The sequence below is a fragment of the Urocampus carinirostris genome, chromosome 17, assembly GCF_059441175.1.
Source record: "Urocampus carinirostris isolate Australia breed hairy pipefish chromosome 17, RoL_Ucar_1.0, whole genome shotgun sequence".
In the NCBI taxonomy this organism is placed as follows: domain Eukaryota; kingdom Metazoa; phylum Chordata; class Actinopteri; order Syngnathiformes; family Syngnathidae; genus Urocampus; species Urocampus carinirostris.
This window is the reverse complement of record NC_142365.1, coordinates 16281051-16301474: the sequence shown is the minus strand read 5'-3', so window position 1 is coordinate 16301474 and position 20424 is coordinate 16281051. Positions and strand designations below refer to the sequence as shown.

Sequence of the window (20424 nt, the reverse complement as noted above, 5' to 3'; positions counted from 1 at the left end):
GGCGTTGTGAGAAGTGAAATCTGGAAATAAACATGGGATGAGAAGCCCCGGTCATTTTTCTTCATTTAAATCCTTTCACAAAGATTAAACTATATGACCTAATATTTATATAGTTCAAACATATGCTTACATGTATTTTACATTATGAATAAATTTAACTTACTTTATAAAGTGATTAATAAATATAGTTTCAAACCTTTTAGACAGGCAAAGACGAGGCACTGTATAAACCGGAAGTAAACATCGGAACAGACACTCCGGTGATTTTGAGCAAGGAGTTTTCTCCACAATCCCAACAAATGGATCGCTTTTCGTGGTCAAACGGGCTTTTGGAAATAAACGAGACTTTAGTAATACAGCAACGAGGTGTCAAATTGTATGATGGCGATGACAAGGTTTGGTGTTCTCACAATGCGTACAATGTTTAATCAATGCTGCACAAGTTCCATTAAATTGTTGGGTTTTTTTCTCCTTTCGTGATGTCATTATGTTTATGTCTTGCATTGATTTAGGCTAAACTCGATGTCGGAATCGCGTTGCTAAGCACTCATCGCTTGATTTGGAGGGACGTTAAAAATCATGTAAGAGAACTTCTAAATGACCTTATTATGTAATTGTAGTTTGCTCTCTTAATGGTCCTTGTGAATTCTCGTTTATATTTCCCCAGGACTGCTGTATTTGCATGCCCTTGTCGCAAATTGTGTTTTTTGAAGAGCAGGCTGCAGGGATAGGGAAGAGGTAAGTAACATGCACTTCTTTGCGGTTTCAATGATTATATTACTGACAGCAATATTTTCTTGCAGTGCAAAAATTGTGATCCACTTGCACCCTGTACCTGCCAACAAGGAGCAAGGTCCCTACCAAAGCAGCAAGTACTCCTACATCAAGCTTTCTTTTAAAGAACACGGACAGATTGAGGTGAAAATCCCACATTGAGCTGCCCTGGAGTGTCACATATATTGTGTGTTTTTATCTGCAGTTTTTCAGAAGGCTGAATGAGGAAATGACCCAGAAAAGATGGCAGAACACGCCCGCTTCACAACCCGTCTCGACGAGCGTTGGCCCACAGGTTTGCTGGGATTTGTTTTTTCGTCTATTTTAAATGAGGCTCACAGGATGGCAGTGTTGCCTTCATTTTGTTTGCATTGTGTATACTGTAATAGTCACGCTTCTTTAGCAAGGTGGGTTAAGTGAAAATTGCATGATGGAGATCAGTGTTTTTTCCAGCAGTGTGTTATGATTTCCCGAATGTTTTGTGGAAAAGTATTTCACTGTTTAGTATATTTGGTTTCTTCCAGTGATTAGCTGAGTTACTGTAACATTCATCCAGATCAGTAGGTGGTAGTAGATTGCTTTTTTCATTCTATATTCTATTTATCTGCTCACCAGGGAGTGTAGGGAGATCTATATGACAATTTTATTGTTTAGTAGACACTCAAAACAAGGAGAGAAGACATCAATGGATTTTGGACTTTCAAGGAGCGCGTCCAAACCTCAGATAACAAATTCCATCTTTTTCCCCTTCTTTTTACTAATGCCCCACTGTGTAATATTTAAGCACTAGATGGCAGAGCAAGGGCCAGTGTCACAGACCAACACGTGGTGGCAGGATGCCGGTCAATCATGCCAGCGACCAAAGTGGGGATTCCACTGTGTAAAAGAATTACTAATTTCTCGACCTATTATTTATTTAATGAAGCTGTTTAAGATTAAAAAGCAAAAAATATATATAAATCAAATAAAGTAAAAGTCATGCACTTATTTAGCTGATTCTAATTGATCTTATTTTACTAAAATAAATTAAAAAAATAGTTCTGACGCCTTTGAACATGATTTTGTTCCACTGACAAATATATATATATATATATTTTTTTTTTTTTTCGAGAATAACTTTATAGCAAAACATCAAATTGATGAAAGATACAGTGATATATCCAGAATGACTGCAAAATTATGGACCAATTTGAATAAACCTTTATTACTTCCTGAGTCATGGTGACCACAAAGGTTAAACAAATGCATTATACATTTATTTTAGGCACATGATCATTTAAGCTTTTAAAACAAAACATCAAACTAGTACCGGCAATTTTTTGGTGAACGTTTTAAACGGACGACGTACTTCAAAATTTGGATTGGGAAAAAACGGCCTCGGCTCAAAAAAGGCTGAGAAACACTGACATAGGGTACATCATTAAGAACATTTATTAACTTATTTTTAATTGTCAAGTGGATGTTTTGTTGTGATATATATATATATATATATATATATAATCTTCTACAGTTTTGCAAGCCTGTAAGTCTGTTAGAAATATACATATCTTGCCAGTTTTGTTGAAAAATTAGTTTTCTGTTGATGACTTTGTTGTGTTTTTACTATTAAACAAGTGCAAAATAGATTTCATGGTATGCCACTTCCTTACTTGGACTCACTGTTGTTCATTGTTTTGAGTATTGCGTCATTTTCGCTATCGGTCATTCATGTTGCTGTTCTCTTATTTCCTCACCCTTTAGGGCTTATCTGTCTTTGTAAATTGGAATGTTGAATACAAAAAAGGGGTCTCGGAGGAGGGCTTTAGGAAGGGATGGAATACTCTTATCTTAAAGCTCCTCTCCCTGTCCTCCTTGCCAAGTTAAATAATGATTAATGTCTTTGCAACTCGTTTTGAATGTCTTCTAAAGTTTAAACAGCTACTTAATGCAATTGCATTACTTTTCATTGCACTATTATTAGAAAGGATATTGCAGTTACAACTTAGGCCAGTCTCCAAGCAATACTTTGTAATATAGTTTGCATAATTTATTATTTTCTTATCAGTTTTTATTACCTGTTTACAGGTATTTCATTCCATTTCAAATAATTTGTAAATACCATGTATAATCAGCAGCTATCTATTATTCATCCACAGTTTAAAAAGTACAAAGTGAAACTTGCAAAAACTTTACATTGATTCTTTGTTGTTTTCTGACATTTTGGTGCCCTTTCCTGTGCATTGTGCTCGCCCGGCAGGCAGGAAGAACACGCGCCGTTGGGATTGTCGGCATCGAGCGCAAAATAGAGGAGAGGAGGAAAGAAACGGACAAAAACATCTCAGAGGTTCTTTCAAATAAGTTTTCAGCCCCAAAACATATTTCTAATCATTTGTGGCCATTTTGCTCTTTTATGTTGATGTTCTTAGGCCTTTGAGGATCTGAGTAAGCTGATGGTGAAGGTAAAGACCTTTTTGGGCTCTTGTTTTATTTTTTTATGAAATTGTGAAGCGATACGACATGAATCTTTTCTGAGGTTTGGATCACAAAGTGAAATGACCATGTAGCGGCAGATACAAACCAACGCCAAATAGCTCCAAACTCCCCAAACAACAACATATAAATAACAAAATTGTAAATAGTAAGTCCTTTAATGTGTATTGAACATTCATATAAGTACACAAAACGAATACATTTCCATGTAAAGGAAAAATTAAATTTGATTTACCTTTGGTGTGACGTCACTTGAGCTGGTACAGTGGGATAGCGGGTGGATGCAGGGCAAAGCGACAATGGATTCAATTTGTAATTGATTTCAAACATCCGGTCACCTCTTTTGGCTGTGTACGTTTTCGACCACACTTTTATTCCACAGACTTCCAACTCATTTTTTGAGATGGGAATTTGGGGTTTTCATGAGCCTAATGCCAGAATTAATTCATATTAAAACAATTGTTTCAGTTTGTGTGCAATGAATCTAAAATAGATGAAAGTTCCTTTTTTATCATTACACTTTATCCCAATATGCCAATTCTTTAGGAAGGAATTGTATATTATAAAAAATTAGAGCGGTCGTTAAAAGGGCCCCCTAAAAAAATCTTATCCCACACCAGAAAGTGAAAACGTCTTAAGGCGAGGTCACCCAAACCCTGGGTTTATACTTTATCAGCAATTGTGTTCTTTAGCGTTATCTCCCTTTAATACAGGCCAAGGAGATGGTTGAACTTTCCAGATCGATTGCCAACAAGATAAAGGACAAACAAGGGGACATAACGGAGGATGAGGTGAGCCCCAGAAGGATTTCTTGGATTCTTACACACATGCTTGATCACATTTTTGTCTATTTGGACCTTGTAGACCACATGTTTGAGACTCAAGGCCCGCGGCCCAAATGTGGTACGCCACATAATTGTATGCGGCCCACAAGAGCTTAAAATGTGTGTCTAAAAACAGATAAAATGAGTGCTTTGACCAAAAAATATATTTCCCACAATGCCTTTCGTCTATAATGCCTGCAAAGTGTTACCATTTCAATACCAATGAGTGGAATTGAGAAATAAATGATTCTAAAAATGTCCAGGAAGATTTTGTTGTATTGTTATTTTTAGTTTACTACAAGGTATGGGCAAACTACGGACCGCGGGCTGCATATTGCCAGCGAAATAGTAAAAATAGAATGTTAAACAAGTACAATTAATAATGTTTTTCTGTTTTACTGCAATGCCCACAACCAAAAACCTGTGTTTTTTTTCTCAGATTTTCTTATTCTTTTTTCTTTTTTATCCTAGTTTTTTGTGATTTTCTAGCTTTTTTCCTCTTCTTTTTTCTTTTATGCTATTCTTTTCGTTTACTTTCCTCTCTCCTTTTCTATTTTTTTGTCATTCTTTTGTCCCTTTTTGTCCTTTTTCTTCTATATTTTCCTTTCTTTCATTTTTACCTTTTTTCTTTTATTTTTTTCTCTTGACAAAAGGCTGACAGAAATAATGAGATGAGACAATTGCACCTTTTGTTCACTTTGAGTTGTTTCTGCTTTTCTTTGTGCTTTGTAGCACTAGGTTTGGTTGCACTACATAATACAGGGACATCTAGTGGTCAAGCATCGCCCCTCTGCAAAATAGAGCCCAATTCAGCCATGTTCTGAAAATAGCTCACCAGTGCTGGGTCATTGTGATTTTCTAGTAAAGTGATTTTTCTTATTGGTGTATAACAGTCTATTTTACTGTACTTCTAATGGTTAACCTTGTAATAACATAGTAATAACATAGTAATAATATAGTAATAATATGATAAATTGTTATTTAAGAAATGCATATCAAACTTGCTGCCCTTTACGCTATTAAGTATCAAAAAGTAGCTATTGGCTTGAAAAAGGTTGGAGACCCCTGATCTGAACAATTCTTTCCATTGACACAAGAGCACTTTGCACTTATGCATAAACTGTGCATCAACTTTGCAAGAACCCTTTAGTGCCTGGTGTTTCAGGGAAATTGATCACACGATTTCGGTCACAATGGCGATCGTATACCCTCGGGTGACCGCGTTCCTGCGGACGTGCATGAACCGTCATCCCTCTCTGACCAGACCATGACGACGGGATTTTGTAATTTTTTTTGAAAGGAATAATCTTTGTTGAAGAATTAACTCCCCATTATTATTTGTCCATATCTCACGACTCCCACCACACTGCTTTACAACGTCTACTCACCACATGGGGCTGCCTACATACACCTATTTGCCAGGCACAGGAAGCACTAGGAAGTGGGGTGGGGTCTCCCTCGATGTGTGGACAAATATCTGATCAAAGCCACTCCTGCCATCTAATTTAATAGAAAAATTAAAATGAGAAAAACATTTTCACACTTTGGCACCAAGGGACAATGCTTCTGAAAACGTATTTATACATTATGGCATTGAATGAGTCAAGGACAGCCGTTACGCAAACGTGGCCCTCAATGAAAATGAGTTTGACACCCCTGTTGTAGACCATCCGTTTCAAGTCCTACCTGCTGAGCATGGGTATCGCAAACCCCGTTACCAGGGAAACGCACGGCTCCGGCACACATTACCACATGCAGCTAGCTAAACAACTGGGAGATATGCTGCAGGCGCCTCTGGAAGTGAGTAATACTCCTGGACTGTCATAGACGGCTTGAGACATCATTGAACGGATTTTTATATTTCAGGAACGCGGAGGCATGATGGCGCTGTCCGAGGTTTACTGTCTGGTCAACCGGGCCCGAGGCATGGAGGTAATCCGACTGTCAAAACGAAACCTTTGCCGCTTCTTCACGATTTCTTTTCTTTTGACAGCTTTTGTCTCCGGAGGATTTATTAAACGCTTGCAAGATGTTCGAGTCCTTGAAACTTCCGCTCAAGTGAGTCCTGCCACGCTTTACACATGAGCTTCAAACCACTGGGAGAAGTACAGTAATCCCTCGTTTCTCATAGAGAAAGATTTTTAAAATCCACGAATTAGAAGCCTTTATTTATTTGTCTATTATACAGGGAGTGCAGAATTATTAGGCAAGTTGTATTTTTGAGGATTAATTTTATTATTGAACAACAACCATGTTCTTAATGAACCCAAAAGTCTCATTAATATCAAAGCTGAATATTTTGGAAGTTGGAGTGGGGCTTTTTTAGTTTTAGCTATTTTAGGAGGATATCTGTGTGTGCAGGTGACTATTACTGTGCATAATTATTAGGCAACTTAACAAAAAACAAATGTATACCCATTTCAATTATTTATTTTCATTAGGGAAACCAATATAACAGCTCAACATTCACAAATATACATTTCTGACATTCAAAAACAAAACAAAAACAAATCAGTGACCAATATAGCCACCTTTCTTTGCAAGGACACTCAAAAGCCTGCCATCCATGGATTCTGTCAGTGCTTTGATCTGTTCACGATCAACATTGCGTGCAGCAGCAACCACAGCCTCCCAGTCACTGTTCAGAGAGGTGTACTGTTTTCCCTCCTTGTAAATCTCACATTTGATGAGGGACCACAGGTTCTCTATGGGGTTCAGATCAGGTGAACAAGGAGGCCATGTCATTAGTTTTTCTTCTTTTAGACCCTTTCTTGCCAGCCACGCTGTGGAGTACTTGGATGCGTGTGATGGAGCGTTGTCCTGCATGAAAATCATGCTTTTCTTGAAGGATGCGGACTTCTTCCTGTACCACTGTTTGAAGAAGGTGTCTTCCAGAAACTGGCAGTAGGACTGGGAGTTGAGCTTGAGTCCATCCTCAACCCGAAAAGGCCCCACAAGCTCATCTTTGATGATACCAGCCCATACCAGTACCCCACCTCCACCTTGCTGGCGTCTGAGGCGGACTGGAGCTCTCTGCCCTTTACCGATCCAGCCACGGGCCCATCCATCTGGCCCATCAAGACTCACTCTCATTTCATCAGTCCATAAAACCTTAGAAAAATCCGTCTTGAGATTTTTCTTGGCCCAGTCTTGACGTTTCAGCTTGTGTGTCTTGTTCAGTGGTGGTCGTTTTTCAGCCTTTCTTACCTTGGCCGTGTCTCTGAGTATTGCACACCTTGTGCTTTTGGGCACTCCAGTGATGTTGCAGCTCTGAAATATGGCAAAACTGGTGGCAAGTGGCATCTTGGCAGCTGTACGCTTGACTTTTCTCAGTTCACGGGCAGTTATTTTGCGCCTTGGTTTTTCTACACGCTTTTTGCGACCCTGTTGACTATTTTGAATGTAACGCTTGATTGTTCGATGATCACGCTTCAGAAGCTTGGCAATTCTAAGAGTGCTGCATCCCTCTGCAAGATATCTCACTATTTTTGACTTTTCAGAGCCTGTCAAGTCCCTCTTCTGACCCATTTTGCCAAAGGAAAGGAAGTTGCCTAATAATTATGCACACCTGATATAGGGTGTTGATGTCATTAGACCACACCCCTTCTCATTACAGAGATGCACATCACCTGATATGCTTAATTGGTAGTAGGCTTTCGAGCCTATACAGCTTGGAGTAAGACAACATGCATAAAGAGGATGATGTGGTCAAAATACTCATTTGCCTAATAATTCTGCACTCCCTGTATATTAAAACTAAAGAACTAACCCTATAAACATGCTCAAGCATTTTTGACAAATAAAGGTACTGTACTGTATAATTTTTTTTAATTACAATTATTATAATCTTTGAAAACTGCAAAAAGTAAACTGTGATACAGTGAGGGATTGCTGTATTTGTTTTATTTTTATTTTTTACAATCATTACACAATGGGCAGCACGGCGGCGCAGTGGTTAGCGCATGTGCGGCACAGTTCATGTCATGGGAACCTCCTGCGTGGGTTCGAATCCAGCTCCAGACTTCCTGTGCGGAGTTTGTATGTTCTCCCCGTGCTTGCGTGGGTTTCCTCCGGGCACTCCGGTTTTCTCCCACATTCCAAAAACATGCATTTCAGGTGAATTGACCGGTCCAAATTGTCCCTAGGTGTGAATGAGCGAGTGAGTTGTCTGTCCCCGTGTGCCCTGCGATTGGCTGGCAACCAGTTCAGGGTGTCCCCTGCCCACTGCCCGGAGATGGCTGGGATGGGCTCCAGCCCCCCCGCGACCCTAATGAGGATAAGCGGTACGGCTGATGAGATGAGACAATTATTACACAATGACATTGAATTAGAAATCTATTGTCACTGCTAACATCGTAGTAAACATTGTTTGCAGCTAGATTAGATTTTGGTACTTGAGGATAAACACCTAATAAAGACTTAAGAGAAAAATAAGATAAATGTCAGGATGAACGGGAATAAATAATTACAAGATGCATGGAGACCGGCCTACTTTGTACTAATAATGCAATGAATAAATAGTGCAATAACATATAGCAGCAAAATAAATTCCTAAATAAATTGATAAATAATATACGAGTGCCCTTTTTTCAATGCCACTAGATATATATTTTTCGCAGTTTTGCGTGCTTGTTTAGGGTGGTGATGGCCCGGGGGAAGAAATTGTCTGTGAGCCTGTTAGTCCTTGTATTAAGGGACCTGTAGCGCCTACCAGTGAGCATCATGTCAAAGAGCTGGTGGCCGGGGTGAGAGGATTCCTTTATGATGTTGGTGGCTCTGCTGCGGTATCGCAAGCAGGCTATTTCCTCCAGACTGGGCAGAGAGCAGCCAATGATTTAGAGGCCCAAACATTCGTTTAACAAATAACAGTATTGTAAACTGTTCTTTTTTTCTTACATATATATATATATATATATATATATAAAACTGGCTCTACTTTCAAAAGATGACTTAAATCATTAATGTGAGTTGAAAATAAAGAGACTGTTTAGCCGGTCAGAATGCAGAACACGATGCAAGATGCAATTCAGTCAAGTACGGGGTTCGTACGGGCGCTTCAAATCCTTGAAAGTGATTCAATTTTAATGTTGCGTTTTCAAGGTTTGAAGTGCTTGTAAATGCTTGAAATTGTTGCCATGTTTCTTAGGTCAGGCGTTGGACTAGGGTTAGAAGCTTCCAAAAAGGGGTTTAAGGGCTATGGTTAGGTGTAGGGTTAGGAGCTAGAGTTTGGGCTGCAAGTTAATGTTTTAATCCGATTTTAGGGTTCCGAAATAAGGTTGGGGCGAGAGTTAGAGTTTGAAACCAAGGTTTAGGCTTCTGTTCTTTGGAGCCAGATTTCTTCTTTTAATGGCACTGGGAGAATTGGATTTGAAAGTCCTTCCAAAGTGATTACATTTAACCCTGCAAGTAGCAAAACTGTGAAATGCCAACCGCGTTATAGCTTGGAATCGATATATTGTATTTTAAAAGAAAGAAATAGAGGATTCTGCCGTTTTTAAATATGAAATCTTATGGAAGCGTAATGCTGCCATAGAAGAAATGTAGTATTTCCCCTCCAGGCCTGGCAGCAATATACTTAAGGTAAGTACCATAAATAACAATGAAGGAAAAGGGCAAACTTTTTGTTAAATGTTTTAGAAAAAAATCCAAATAAGTGTTTTGCTACACTCTCAGCAAAAGTAGCAAAAGTATCTCGTTTGGCTAAGCAGCGATCGACTTCCCATCCTGGAATAAGACCAGCCTGGCTTTTCCTGTCCGGCTTCCTGTTTTTCACTGACCACTTCCTGAGATTTTATGTCCAACTATTTGCCCTACATTGTAGATGTCCACTTGACAAAAATGGCAAGACCAAAAACGTTACACGTAAAAAAAAAAATCATCCATTAAAAATAACAAAATTATTGTTTTGAATAATGAGCAACAATACATTAATTACCATAAAAACATGCATTTAGGCTCACCTAGAGACAGCGTTGGAAAGTTTACTTTAAAATCTGATAAAGTTACTAGTTACCTTTTTAAAAATATAATTAGTAACATAACCCGAATATCATGATATTACAGTAATGGAATTACTTTCATTTACTTTTGGATCACTCCAATAACAAAGATGCAAATAAAATAACAAGTGAATATACTATAAATAAAATGAGTACTAACATACTTTGTTCAAGCTATATAAACAATATAACCTTGAAAAAGAATTGGGGGAAACCAAGGTTAGATACTTGCTTGTAGTCCCACAAAAATGTGCTACAATTTTAATCACGTCGTATAGTTGGTTATGCAAAAATAAAAAGCGAAACTAATATTGTTTTAAACAGACCAAGTTTTCCGTTTCTAAAATGGTAAATGGTCTATAAACCCCTTTCAAGTCAATGAAGACCTCCCAAAGTGCTCCACACTTACCCATTCACACACACACTCACACACCAATAGGGAGTCAGCCATGCAAGGCGCCTACCTGCTTATTGGGGGCATTAGGGATTCAGTGTCTTGCCCAAGGACACTTCGATATATAACACGGAGGAGCCGGGAATCCACCTCTTGATCCCAAGACGATCGCTCTACCTCCTGAGCTAATGCTGCCCTAAAATTCCCAAAAACTCTGGGATGTAATTTGTTCAAGTTTTACTTGTTTAAAGTGGGAATGCCAAACCTCTTTATACTATTCAGATTTATAATACTGAATGAACATTCTCACGATATAACAATACAATTATCATATAGTGATACTAACAATTACCTGCAAAATACATAAAGAACACAATCAAGTGAAATAATCATCCTTGAACGCATCAAATAACGCTTAACTGTGCTGCAATATGCACACACTTAAGCAGCCACACAAAACTGCAGGCTCACCCAATTGAATTCAAAATGAGGGCTACATTTAAGGAGACAGAAAATACAGACCAAAAAGCGCTTTTACCTGTAAAACAGCGTGACAAACATGCAATCTGTACGATCTTTGCAACAGATACTGAAGTTACAACAATGTGCATGCATGTCGTGTGTGATTCTCATCTCTCTCTGTCTCTCTAGTGTCAGTAATTGGAATTATGAGAGACACCATTTGTCTATCAGCGCATTACGTACAGTGCCGTGAGAAAAATGTAGGCCTAACTTGCCCTGTTTCAAAGTAATATTGTTCAGTTCCACTGTAACTGTGACTCACCACAGTTTTGGAAATGCTGAGTTTAATTCCACACACCACACTCAAAATTGTTGGCCACCGCCTGTGTTGAAACAGGTAATCACTTGAATTGAATCTGAAGGTTTGAAGAAATCTTGAAAAACATCCAAAAAACTGCTGGCCTTGCCATGCTTAAGTTAAGGTCAGTGTTCATGACTCCTCTATAAGAAAGACACTGGCCAAAATGGCATCCATGGGAAAGTTCCCAGGCAAAAAACACTGCTGTCACAATAGGACACAAACAGTTGTCTCACAATTGCCAAAGAGCATCTTGATTATACTCAAGACTTTTGGAGAAACTTTCTGTGGACTAATGAGTCAAATTTTGAACTTATTGGCAAGTGTGAAGCCTGTTACTTCTGGCGCTAAAATGACACAGCAATTGTCAAAGAAAAAACATGATGCCAACTGTAAAGCATGGTGGTGGCAGTGTGATGGTCTGGGTTGCTTTGCTGCCCCCGGACTAGGACAACTTGCTATGGTTGACAGAATAATAAATTCTGGTGTTTATCATAAGATCCTGAAGGAGAACGTTCCGCCATCAGTTAGTATCTTCAAACTCAAAAGCTCTTGGATCATTTAAAAACACCTATGCAAATCCTCCTCTAAATTTTGCTAAGAAGAGTGGGCCCAAATCCACAGCATTGTGAAAGACTCATTACCAATCATTGTAAACTATTTCTGTTATTGCTGCCGAAGGTGGCCCAACGCACTTTTAGATTTAGGGGCCAATTACCTTTTCACATAGGGCCAGATTTAGATTTCTTTTGTGCCTTAAAATGGAATCAACATTTCAAAACTGCATTTTATATTTCCTTGGGTTGTCTCAGTGTGATATTATGATTATTTTGATGATCTGAAACCTTTGTGAGTGATAAATATACAAAAAAAAAAACCACAGAATTCGGGGAGAGTGCAAATACTCTTTCACAGCACTATATATGCAAATATACTTTTAAATAAAATTGTAATCTAATAAGTAATCCTGAGGCGTGTTCAGGAGAGTGAGCGATTGCTATCGCTAGCTATCGCTAGCTTCTGAACGGCCAATGATTATTGAGCGCTCGCGTGCCCGAGTAATCACGGGAGAAAGACCGCTTACTTTGATTTCCAACATGGCGTCGACAGTGCTGAACATGGAGGATCTCACCCTGACGAGTGCTGTTGGCGATGTAATATATCGTCTTACATTGCCTGGTAATGTTTGTGAACAATGCAAGACAGGTATGACCCTTCCACTGCGTTTAGGATAACCTTAACTGTGTCAATATGCGAACTGTCGCTCATATCAGCCAACTCGCTCAAAGCAAGCTGTAGAACGAAATCCATTGTACTGTCGTCGGCCATTTTGGATCAGTAAGGCAATCACAGTGAGCGATTACAAAACGTTCAGCAGTGCGCGGCAAGCGATTAACAAGCGACTACATGTCTGATTACTCTCCTGAACACGCCTCTGATTGACTTACTTATCCACTTAGAATCCGTAGTTTGTAGTCTTCCTTGTGCTTTGTAGTACCTGTTGCAGTACAGTAGTGAGATTTACGGTCCAATATTACACACTGTCCCTTTATTTTTCCTGGCGCAGGCTGCGAGTATTCGATAGCGGCGTGATGGTGGTCCAGCTGCAGTCTCACAGCGAAGAGGAAATGATCGCCTCGGCATTGGACAATGTGAGCTATACTCTTGCAAACACACTCCACAAGATATCCAGTAAACGGTTTTATCTTAAAGTGATTTAATGGATATCAACCCAGAGCAGTGTCAAAATATTTCGTTCATTTCAAAAACACGCTATTGATTCAAAGAATATGCAAAAACACATTTCATACAGAAGATTGTTGATTCAGAAATGTGTAATGATGACACAACCCGAAGAAGCCGAGATGTTTGGTAGCCATCTTGATACTACAGTAGGTCAAATGACAATTTTTCAAAGCTATCTTGTCCTAGTGATGCTGTTAGCACGTAATGGCCACTTACTGCACACATTTTAGCCCGAGTCCTTTCATTCAGGCGTTGTCCACTTTTTTCCATGGTTTCCTTTTCTTGCCACTTATGATAACCTCTGTAGGCTTATGGCTTGCCAATAGCTGCTATTTTTATTTTTAGCTGCTTCTTATAAGCAATGTTTGCTTCATCCCTCAGCGTCATGCACCATAGCAGGTCATCACCTTTTTTTTCGTGTTTTCTTCTCTAGACAATCCTCAGAGTCACTTGGCTGAAATCTTTGGCTCACCACTATGGTTTTTTAATTTGTTAAATTTGGATTTTGATCGACTAGCTTCAGTTTCTACGTGTTCCTCGGTTTGTTTATTCACAGCCGGCTTCGCATTCTTCACTGTAGCCGGGTTCCGTTGTTGGTTCCCGGTTAGCCTGGCTGCTCACCGCATGATTTTTCGGCTAGCCTGGTGTTAGCGTCAGTTTTGTGGAGTCCCTTGGCTTATTCCTAGCCGACTTTGCATTTTTCGACATAGCCTTCGGTGCTTTACGTTGTTGGTTCCCGATTAGTCTGGCTGCTAACTCCAGATTTTTGATCAACTACCTTAGCGTTATTCCACCTTTCGTTAGTTGATCTGTCCCGGTTTGCCGCCAATAGCTTTCCGTGAGTCGTTTTTTTGCTCATTAACCCCCTATTGGCTGGCCGCCTTTTGTTATACCGTTACTACATCCACCTGCAACACAACACCTAGGCAATCTCCACAAAACAAAACTACTTTGCTTAAAACACTCGTAACCACTTTGACTAATTAAGCCTTTTGTTGTTTTCGGGTCCAAATAATATAATAATAATAATAATAATAATTTCCTTGTATTGTCATTCTGTGTAACAATGTACACAGAACGAAATGTCGATTGCACCTGACCCGTTGTAGCGAGCCGATGCAGCCGCAGCCAACAGAGGGCGCCGCCGACCACTTTTTAAGTCTTAGGAATGACTCGGCCGGGGCGCGAACCACCGACCTCCCAGTCTCAAAGCGGGCGCCTTACCATCATGACCCCCCACATAATCCCCTTCGTACTTTATGACTTTTTCTAGCAGCAGAAAAAATGAAATGTTGTTTTATTACCATTTACATTCAAGCTGTTCAAAAAAAAAAGAAGTCCCTTCGGGTCATAATGACCCACGAGGCGGTTACATTTGAAATCATGTTCAAGGTCCCTACATAACACAGAATGTTACAATATTTAAGTTGTGTCTTATATTAATCAGTAGCAGAAATGCTATTTTTTGTCTTTTTGTATTGTATTGAACTATTTTGTATTGTTTTTAATCAGGGGTGTCAAACGAATTTTACTTAGTGGTAGGAAAAAATGAAAGCGAGAGAAAAAGGAAAGAAAGAGAGAAATAGAGTGAATGAGTAAGAAAATGATGCAGTTCCAGTTGCTTTCCAAGCGGAACCTGACTGTCAACAACAAGCACACATATTTTATCTTGTGCTTCTCGCGGGACAAATTTTAAAAAAATCCTTGGGGTGGCTGATCTGGCCTGTGGGCCTCATGTTTGACACCCCTGTCTTCACTGGAAGGAAAAAATACAGAAACATTAGTCATCAGACTTGATGAATAAGCATGTGTCCCAAACTCTTTTTCGCGCATTTTTCCCCCTTTAGCCATAGAATTACAGGTGAAGAGGGAAAACTTTCCAATGATATTGTGGTCTAGGACAAGTTTTTTCTGGCAATATGAAATTTGATGTTTCAAATGTTACCAATCTGCATATTGTGGGGATTTATTGATGACAGGTCATAGTGTTCCTCCTATGACGCCAGACAAGAAATGAAATGAAATGAAATGAAATTATCTGCATTTATATAGCGCTTTTCAAGTCAATGACTTCCCAAAGCGCTTTACAATGTGCTCCACATTTCCCAATAGCGGCTTTGTATTGCAGCCATGTAAGACGCTAACCTGCTTATTGGGGGTATTAGGGGTTCAGTGTCTTACCCAAGGACACTTCGACATGTAACACGGACATGCCGTCTTCAAAATGCATTGGAAAATATATGGTATAGAGGTAAGATCGGGCCTAAAAAATTCAGCCCGACCTGACCTGAGTCGCGGGTATATAAACCTGAACCCGCCCAAAGCCGATGGATTAATTTGATTTGATATACGAGCCCGGAATAAACCCGAAGCTTAAATTTGCCTCCAAAGTAAACACGAAGCTTTACTTCGGCTGTGCGTACTTCAGTTCAGAAATGTGTGTTTCGGCTGATCCATGCAGCTTGGGGTTTAGTTGGAGCCAAGCCTCTCAAATCAAGTGTGCACTGCAAGTGCAGCGCCTAAATAAACAGTTTGCAGCCAAAGTGAAGGTGAAACTGAACAAAATGGCACCAAAAACAAAATCATTTTCTGCGGATGACAAGCTGCAAATAGTGACATATTTGGCTAAAAGCAAACAGCTTGTAAAGCTTCTAAGCTATTGGCAAGAAGTGGAAAGGACGTCTGACATGAGGGAGGTGGAAGGAGGAAGCCGTGTGTCTTTAACCCCAACACACAGGATGAAAATGTCTTTGGATTTAGTGATTTGGAGTTAAACTGATAGTTTTGGTTAGCATTTTCTTTATCTAAATAATGACTTGAATCGAAATAAGTGCATGCTGTGTAGATCCTCCACGAAGAAAATTAAAAAATAAATAAAAATAAACGGCGAGAGAGAAGCCCAACCGGCCCAACTTAATGATTGACATTTTAAGCCGGAACCCGGCCCAGATATCGAGCTGCTTTGGGCCCGGGCTCAAGATCTTACCTCCAATCTGGAATACCTTTGAAATACAGATAGATTTGATGCAAAAAAAACATGTTCTATTTTCTTCACATTTTGTATATTTAGGATTATCTTTTAACGTCCTTGTCTGTTCTCAGGTGTCGGAGAAAGGCTCTTTAACAGCAGAGGAGTTTGCCAAACTTTTAGGTCTCTCTGTCCTTTTGTCAAAAGAGCGGTAAGCATCTCTATCAAATAAAAGCTTTTGATCATTATCGCTACTCGTCATGAGGGTTTGTAAAATTTGGAAAATTTGATTGAATTTTTAGGGAATATGCTACATTTTTATTTTCTCTACAGCAATTTAAAGCTGAGAGATACTTTTTGTCATTTGCTAGCACAGAAAAACAAAATATCAACATATCACGTTATCACTATGTTATTACAGTGGTACCTCTACTTAAGAATTTAATTCTTTCTGGGAGAAGCTTTTTAACCTGAAACATTTGTAAGTAGAGACGCCTTTTAAATGTAAGCCCCCAAAAGTATATTTTACATGTTATAATTAGATTAACGCACAATGAACATAAAAAGAGAGTCACATTTTTAAAAAAAAGAATTATTATCTTTTTCTTTTAACTGGCCTTTTTTGTTTACTGGTCCTCAGCAGTATCTTGTGCCTCGCGTTTGTTGAAAAACTGATCCAATGGCTTCTGCTTTTCTGCATGTCTTCCGTGAGGTCCATTGTAAATGATAGCTCTTCATAGCGATACCATACAGTATACTAGTTACAGAGCAGGAAGAGGACGAATGCCCTCGCTTTGAATAAATAAAGAAGTAAAGAGAGAGAAAATGTGCGGTCCCTTCTCAAGGTTTCTTCATTTACCTCATGTTGAGGTTTTTGAGTTTTTCCGTGCCCTCATGTAGGTTTTAGATCAGGGGATGGTGTAATAAGAGTCTATAGTTTGATATAGTCTGTGGACTGTGCAGCCTTTTGAGACTCCTTGTGATTAAGGGCGTCTCAAAGAAACTTGACTTGACCAAGAGCATGCCGCATCGGTTGCCAGGTAACACCATGGGAGCAGTGAATGGCTGCGCGTACTCTACTGTATTTTTGACTTTGTATCTTGAAACGCCTTTGTAACTAGAGGTAACATTTTTCTGTTCAGATACCTTGTACCCTGAAACTTTTGTATGTAGAGACATTTGTAAGTAGAGGTTCCACTGTATTGGTAGGAGGGTTAAACAGACTCAGTCAACCACTAAAGAATAATTTTACCTGAAATTGAATTTGCTAGTTAACCCTTATTGGCTGCTCGCCTTTTGTTAAACTGAAATTGTTTCCATTATCCTTTCTCAGATTGCTCCTGGCCGAGAAGATGGGCCACCTTTGTCGAGACGACTCGGTGGAGGGCTTGCGTTTCTACCCCAACCTCTTTTGAAGATTTTTATCTCCATCCTAGACTCAGTATAAAAAAAAAATCTGTAAATAACAAAAAATAATAAAATCCTCTGCTTCTTTTTTATTGCTTTCATCTTTTTTCATCTTTAAAGATGGTTTTTCTAGAGGTGAAATCAAAGTATGTCGGCGCTGATTAGATTAAATGGCCACGTGCTTCTTATGTCTGAAACGAGGAAGTGCAGATTAGCGTAACGATGCTAAATGCACAGAAGGAAGTTTGCTGTCAAAGATAAATTAGTGACATGGTGGAATATCAAAGCCTGTGTACAAGATTTTTTTCTCAAAAATGTGTCATCATTTCGCATTTTATTTTATTTCTTTTATTGTTGTTTTTAAAACAAAAACTGTGGGCTAATTTTCAGTATTTCTCCTTTTTTAAAATTGTACTATATTGAAAGTGTGGGATAACGATTTACACTGTAAAATAACAGCGACCAGATGATGAAGGTGCTGTATCTGAGTCAGATCAGCAGGCTTCTCCTGCTACTGGTAACCATGGAAAGCAATACTATCTGTTTCACGTGGGGGGAGCAAACCCCTACCAAAAAAGATTAGCCTGGAAAGGGTTGGGTGCTGCCAGACTGTACTTGGCCAAGACACACCACAGGAAAGTGGTGCCCATACGACACAAGTGGTTAGGGAATCCATGAACCGTGATAACAACAGTATTTTTCTTAATTTCATTTTTTAAAATGTATAAGAAAAGTGCATAGAAAATATATTTTAAACAATACACGAAGATAAAAACATTAAAAGTAATTTAAATTGTACTTTTTTCATTTTTTAATACATCTTTTTTTAAATATTATTTTCAGTTTTTTCATATATTTTTTACACAAAAACTTAAATACAGGCTAAAAAGTATACAACCAATAATATTTCAAAATATTTACAATACTTTTTTTCCTTTATATTGTTTACATGTAATTGGTAAAATTATATATATATATATATATATATATATATATATATATAATGTATACATTAAAAATAAAACCACAAAAATAATCAAAGTATTCTTCATTTTTTATCTTCTTATATTTGACTCTGAAAATAAAAAATACAAAAATAAAATAATTGAAAATGCTTTTTTTGTTTTTGTACTATTACTTATTTTTTTCATATTTTATTTGAAATATAAAATATAAAAATAAATAAATGAATTAGTATATTACCAATATAATCATAATAATTTTTATGAAATATTTTACAAAATCATAATAGCATTTAGTTTTTCACTCTACCATGGACTTTTACTCATTTAAACTTTGAACCTTTTAATTCTGGGCAACTTTTAAGTCAAGCCACACCAAACACCAGAAAAAACAACAGAATGACGATTACACATAAGGACTTTTCGAGGCAACAACAAACTATGAACTACACAAATAAACTTGACATTTTTATATAAAAAAGCTAACCACGAAACACATTATCCCTGGAAAAAACACAGGAAACCTCGATCAAAATCTTTACAGATCTACAAAAATTAATAATATAAAGCATAACAATTTAAACCTTTTATATACTCGAGAAATTTAAAGTAAACAACTGAGTCCACGGGGAACTAATGCATATCAAATAATCACAAGAGAACAGAAGCGTCTCGAAGAGAACCGGTTTTTGATTGTTCGGGAGCCGGTTGTTAACTCCCCAGAGCCGGCTTACAAGCCGTTTTGTTCACGAATGACACAACACTAGTCCATATTAGCCTACTGCAGGAATCTCCAGCATTTTTCGAGCCGAGAGTATTTTTTTGTTAATAATTGGCGCAAAGGCCACCTAATTGCATATGCATTTCTACAATAACTCGTGTTATTACTAATTATTACTATGTTATAACCAGGTTAATTTCAGGAAGTAGGGTTATTTTCATACAAAGAAATTGCTTTTTTTGACAGAACTACCCTTGGAATGATCAAAATCTCTGTTTTTAATCCAGCCAATCACATATGGGCTGGAGAGCCCACTGAGCATGCTCTCTCGGTTCTTATTAACAAATAGAAAAATGGTATGTACTACTAAATGACCAACAAATCTAAACTTTTTTTTCACAGGTAGATGTTCTGAAGTACAACTTATATGTATTATGATTAAATAACATTATAATTAAATACACATGTGAAGGAAAAAGTACATTGTATTTACCTTTTGTGTGACATGACTAATTGGTCAGTTGGAGTAGCAGGTGGATGAAGGTGTCAGGTGAGGGGATGTTGTAATAGTAGTCTGTGGTTTGCAATAATATGTGGTCTGCCCAGCCCTTTGAGACTCTTTGTGATTAAGGGCTATACAAATAAACATGACTTGACTTGATTTATATAGAATTAGTAGGAACGAAGGAAGGAAGGAAGGAAGGAAAGAAAGAAAGAAAGAAAAAAAGAGACAGACAGAGAGAAAACGAACAAACAATGGACAAATGGAAGAAAGAAAGACAAATGGAGGTAAGAGATATAGAATAGAGTAAGAAAAATGGATGCGAGGAAGAGAAAAGAGACAATGAATGTGAAAAGAGAAAGAGGAGTGAGAAATAAAGAAAGTAAAAAAAGAGAGAGACAAAGAAAGTAGAGAAAGAAAGGTGAAAAAGATGAGAGAGAGAGAGAGAGAGAGAGAGGGCAAAAGAGAGACAGAGCCAAAGAAAGAGACACTAGAGAAAGAAAAAAGGGAGAAAGAAAGTGAAAAAGAGAGAAATGAACAGTGAAAAGAAAGAGAGAAAGATGAAAAAAATAGGTAAATAAAAATACAATTTCACTGGAAAATCACAAGGACCCAGCACTGGTAAGCAGGCACCTCAACTGTCCTTAGGGGGGACCCTTGTGTTTGTGGTCACCACGTTGGAGACCCCTGGCCTAGTATACAAAGGGTATTAATGAAACGCTTACCAAAGCAAATGTGACAAATCACCAATTAAAGCGTACCGGCTCCTGATTGGCGGGGAGCCGGCTCCCGTCGATCACTTCCAAGAGCCGGCTCGCAGAGTCCCTCCGTTCGCGAA

The 20424-nt window shown here is 38.4% G+C and overlaps 1 protein-coding gene across 1 annotated transcript; it reads left to right on the top strand.

Moving 5' to 3' along the window:
• The first annotated feature begins 19 nt into the window (after positions 1-19).
• Positions 20-17493, top strand: vps36 (vacuolar protein sorting 36 homolog). The gene is made up of 14 exons (XM_088321021.1): positions 20-395; positions 513-581; positions 668-738; positions 804-918; positions 980-1069; positions 3011-3097; positions 3180-3212; positions 3957-4034; positions 5733-5867; positions 5934-5999; positions 6061-6125; positions 12848-12932; positions 16129-16205; positions 17328-17493. The coding sequence occupies exons 1-14, from the start codon at positions 300-302 to the stop codon at positions 17407-17409; spliced, it is 1149 nt and encodes a 382-aa protein (XP_088177147.1). The 5' UTR covers positions 20-299; the 3' UTR covers positions 17410-17493.
• Positions 17494-20424: the final 2931 nt, after the last annotated feature.

Bases quoted from the DNA above. Each gene is read 5' to 3' on its own strand.
- vps36 (XM_088321021.1), top strand. From the start codon at position 300: ATGGATCGCTTTTCGTGGTCAAACGGGCTTTTGGAAATAAACGAGACT. The intron at 3,098-3,179 runs GTTCTTTCAAAT...TGATGTTCTTAG, and splicing joins CGGACAAAAACATCTCAGAG to GCCTTTGAGGATCTGAGTAA. The intron at 6,000-6,060 runs GTAATCCGACTG...TTCTTTTGACAG, and splicing joins ACCGGGCCCGAGGCATGGAG to CTTTTGTCTCCGGAGGATTT.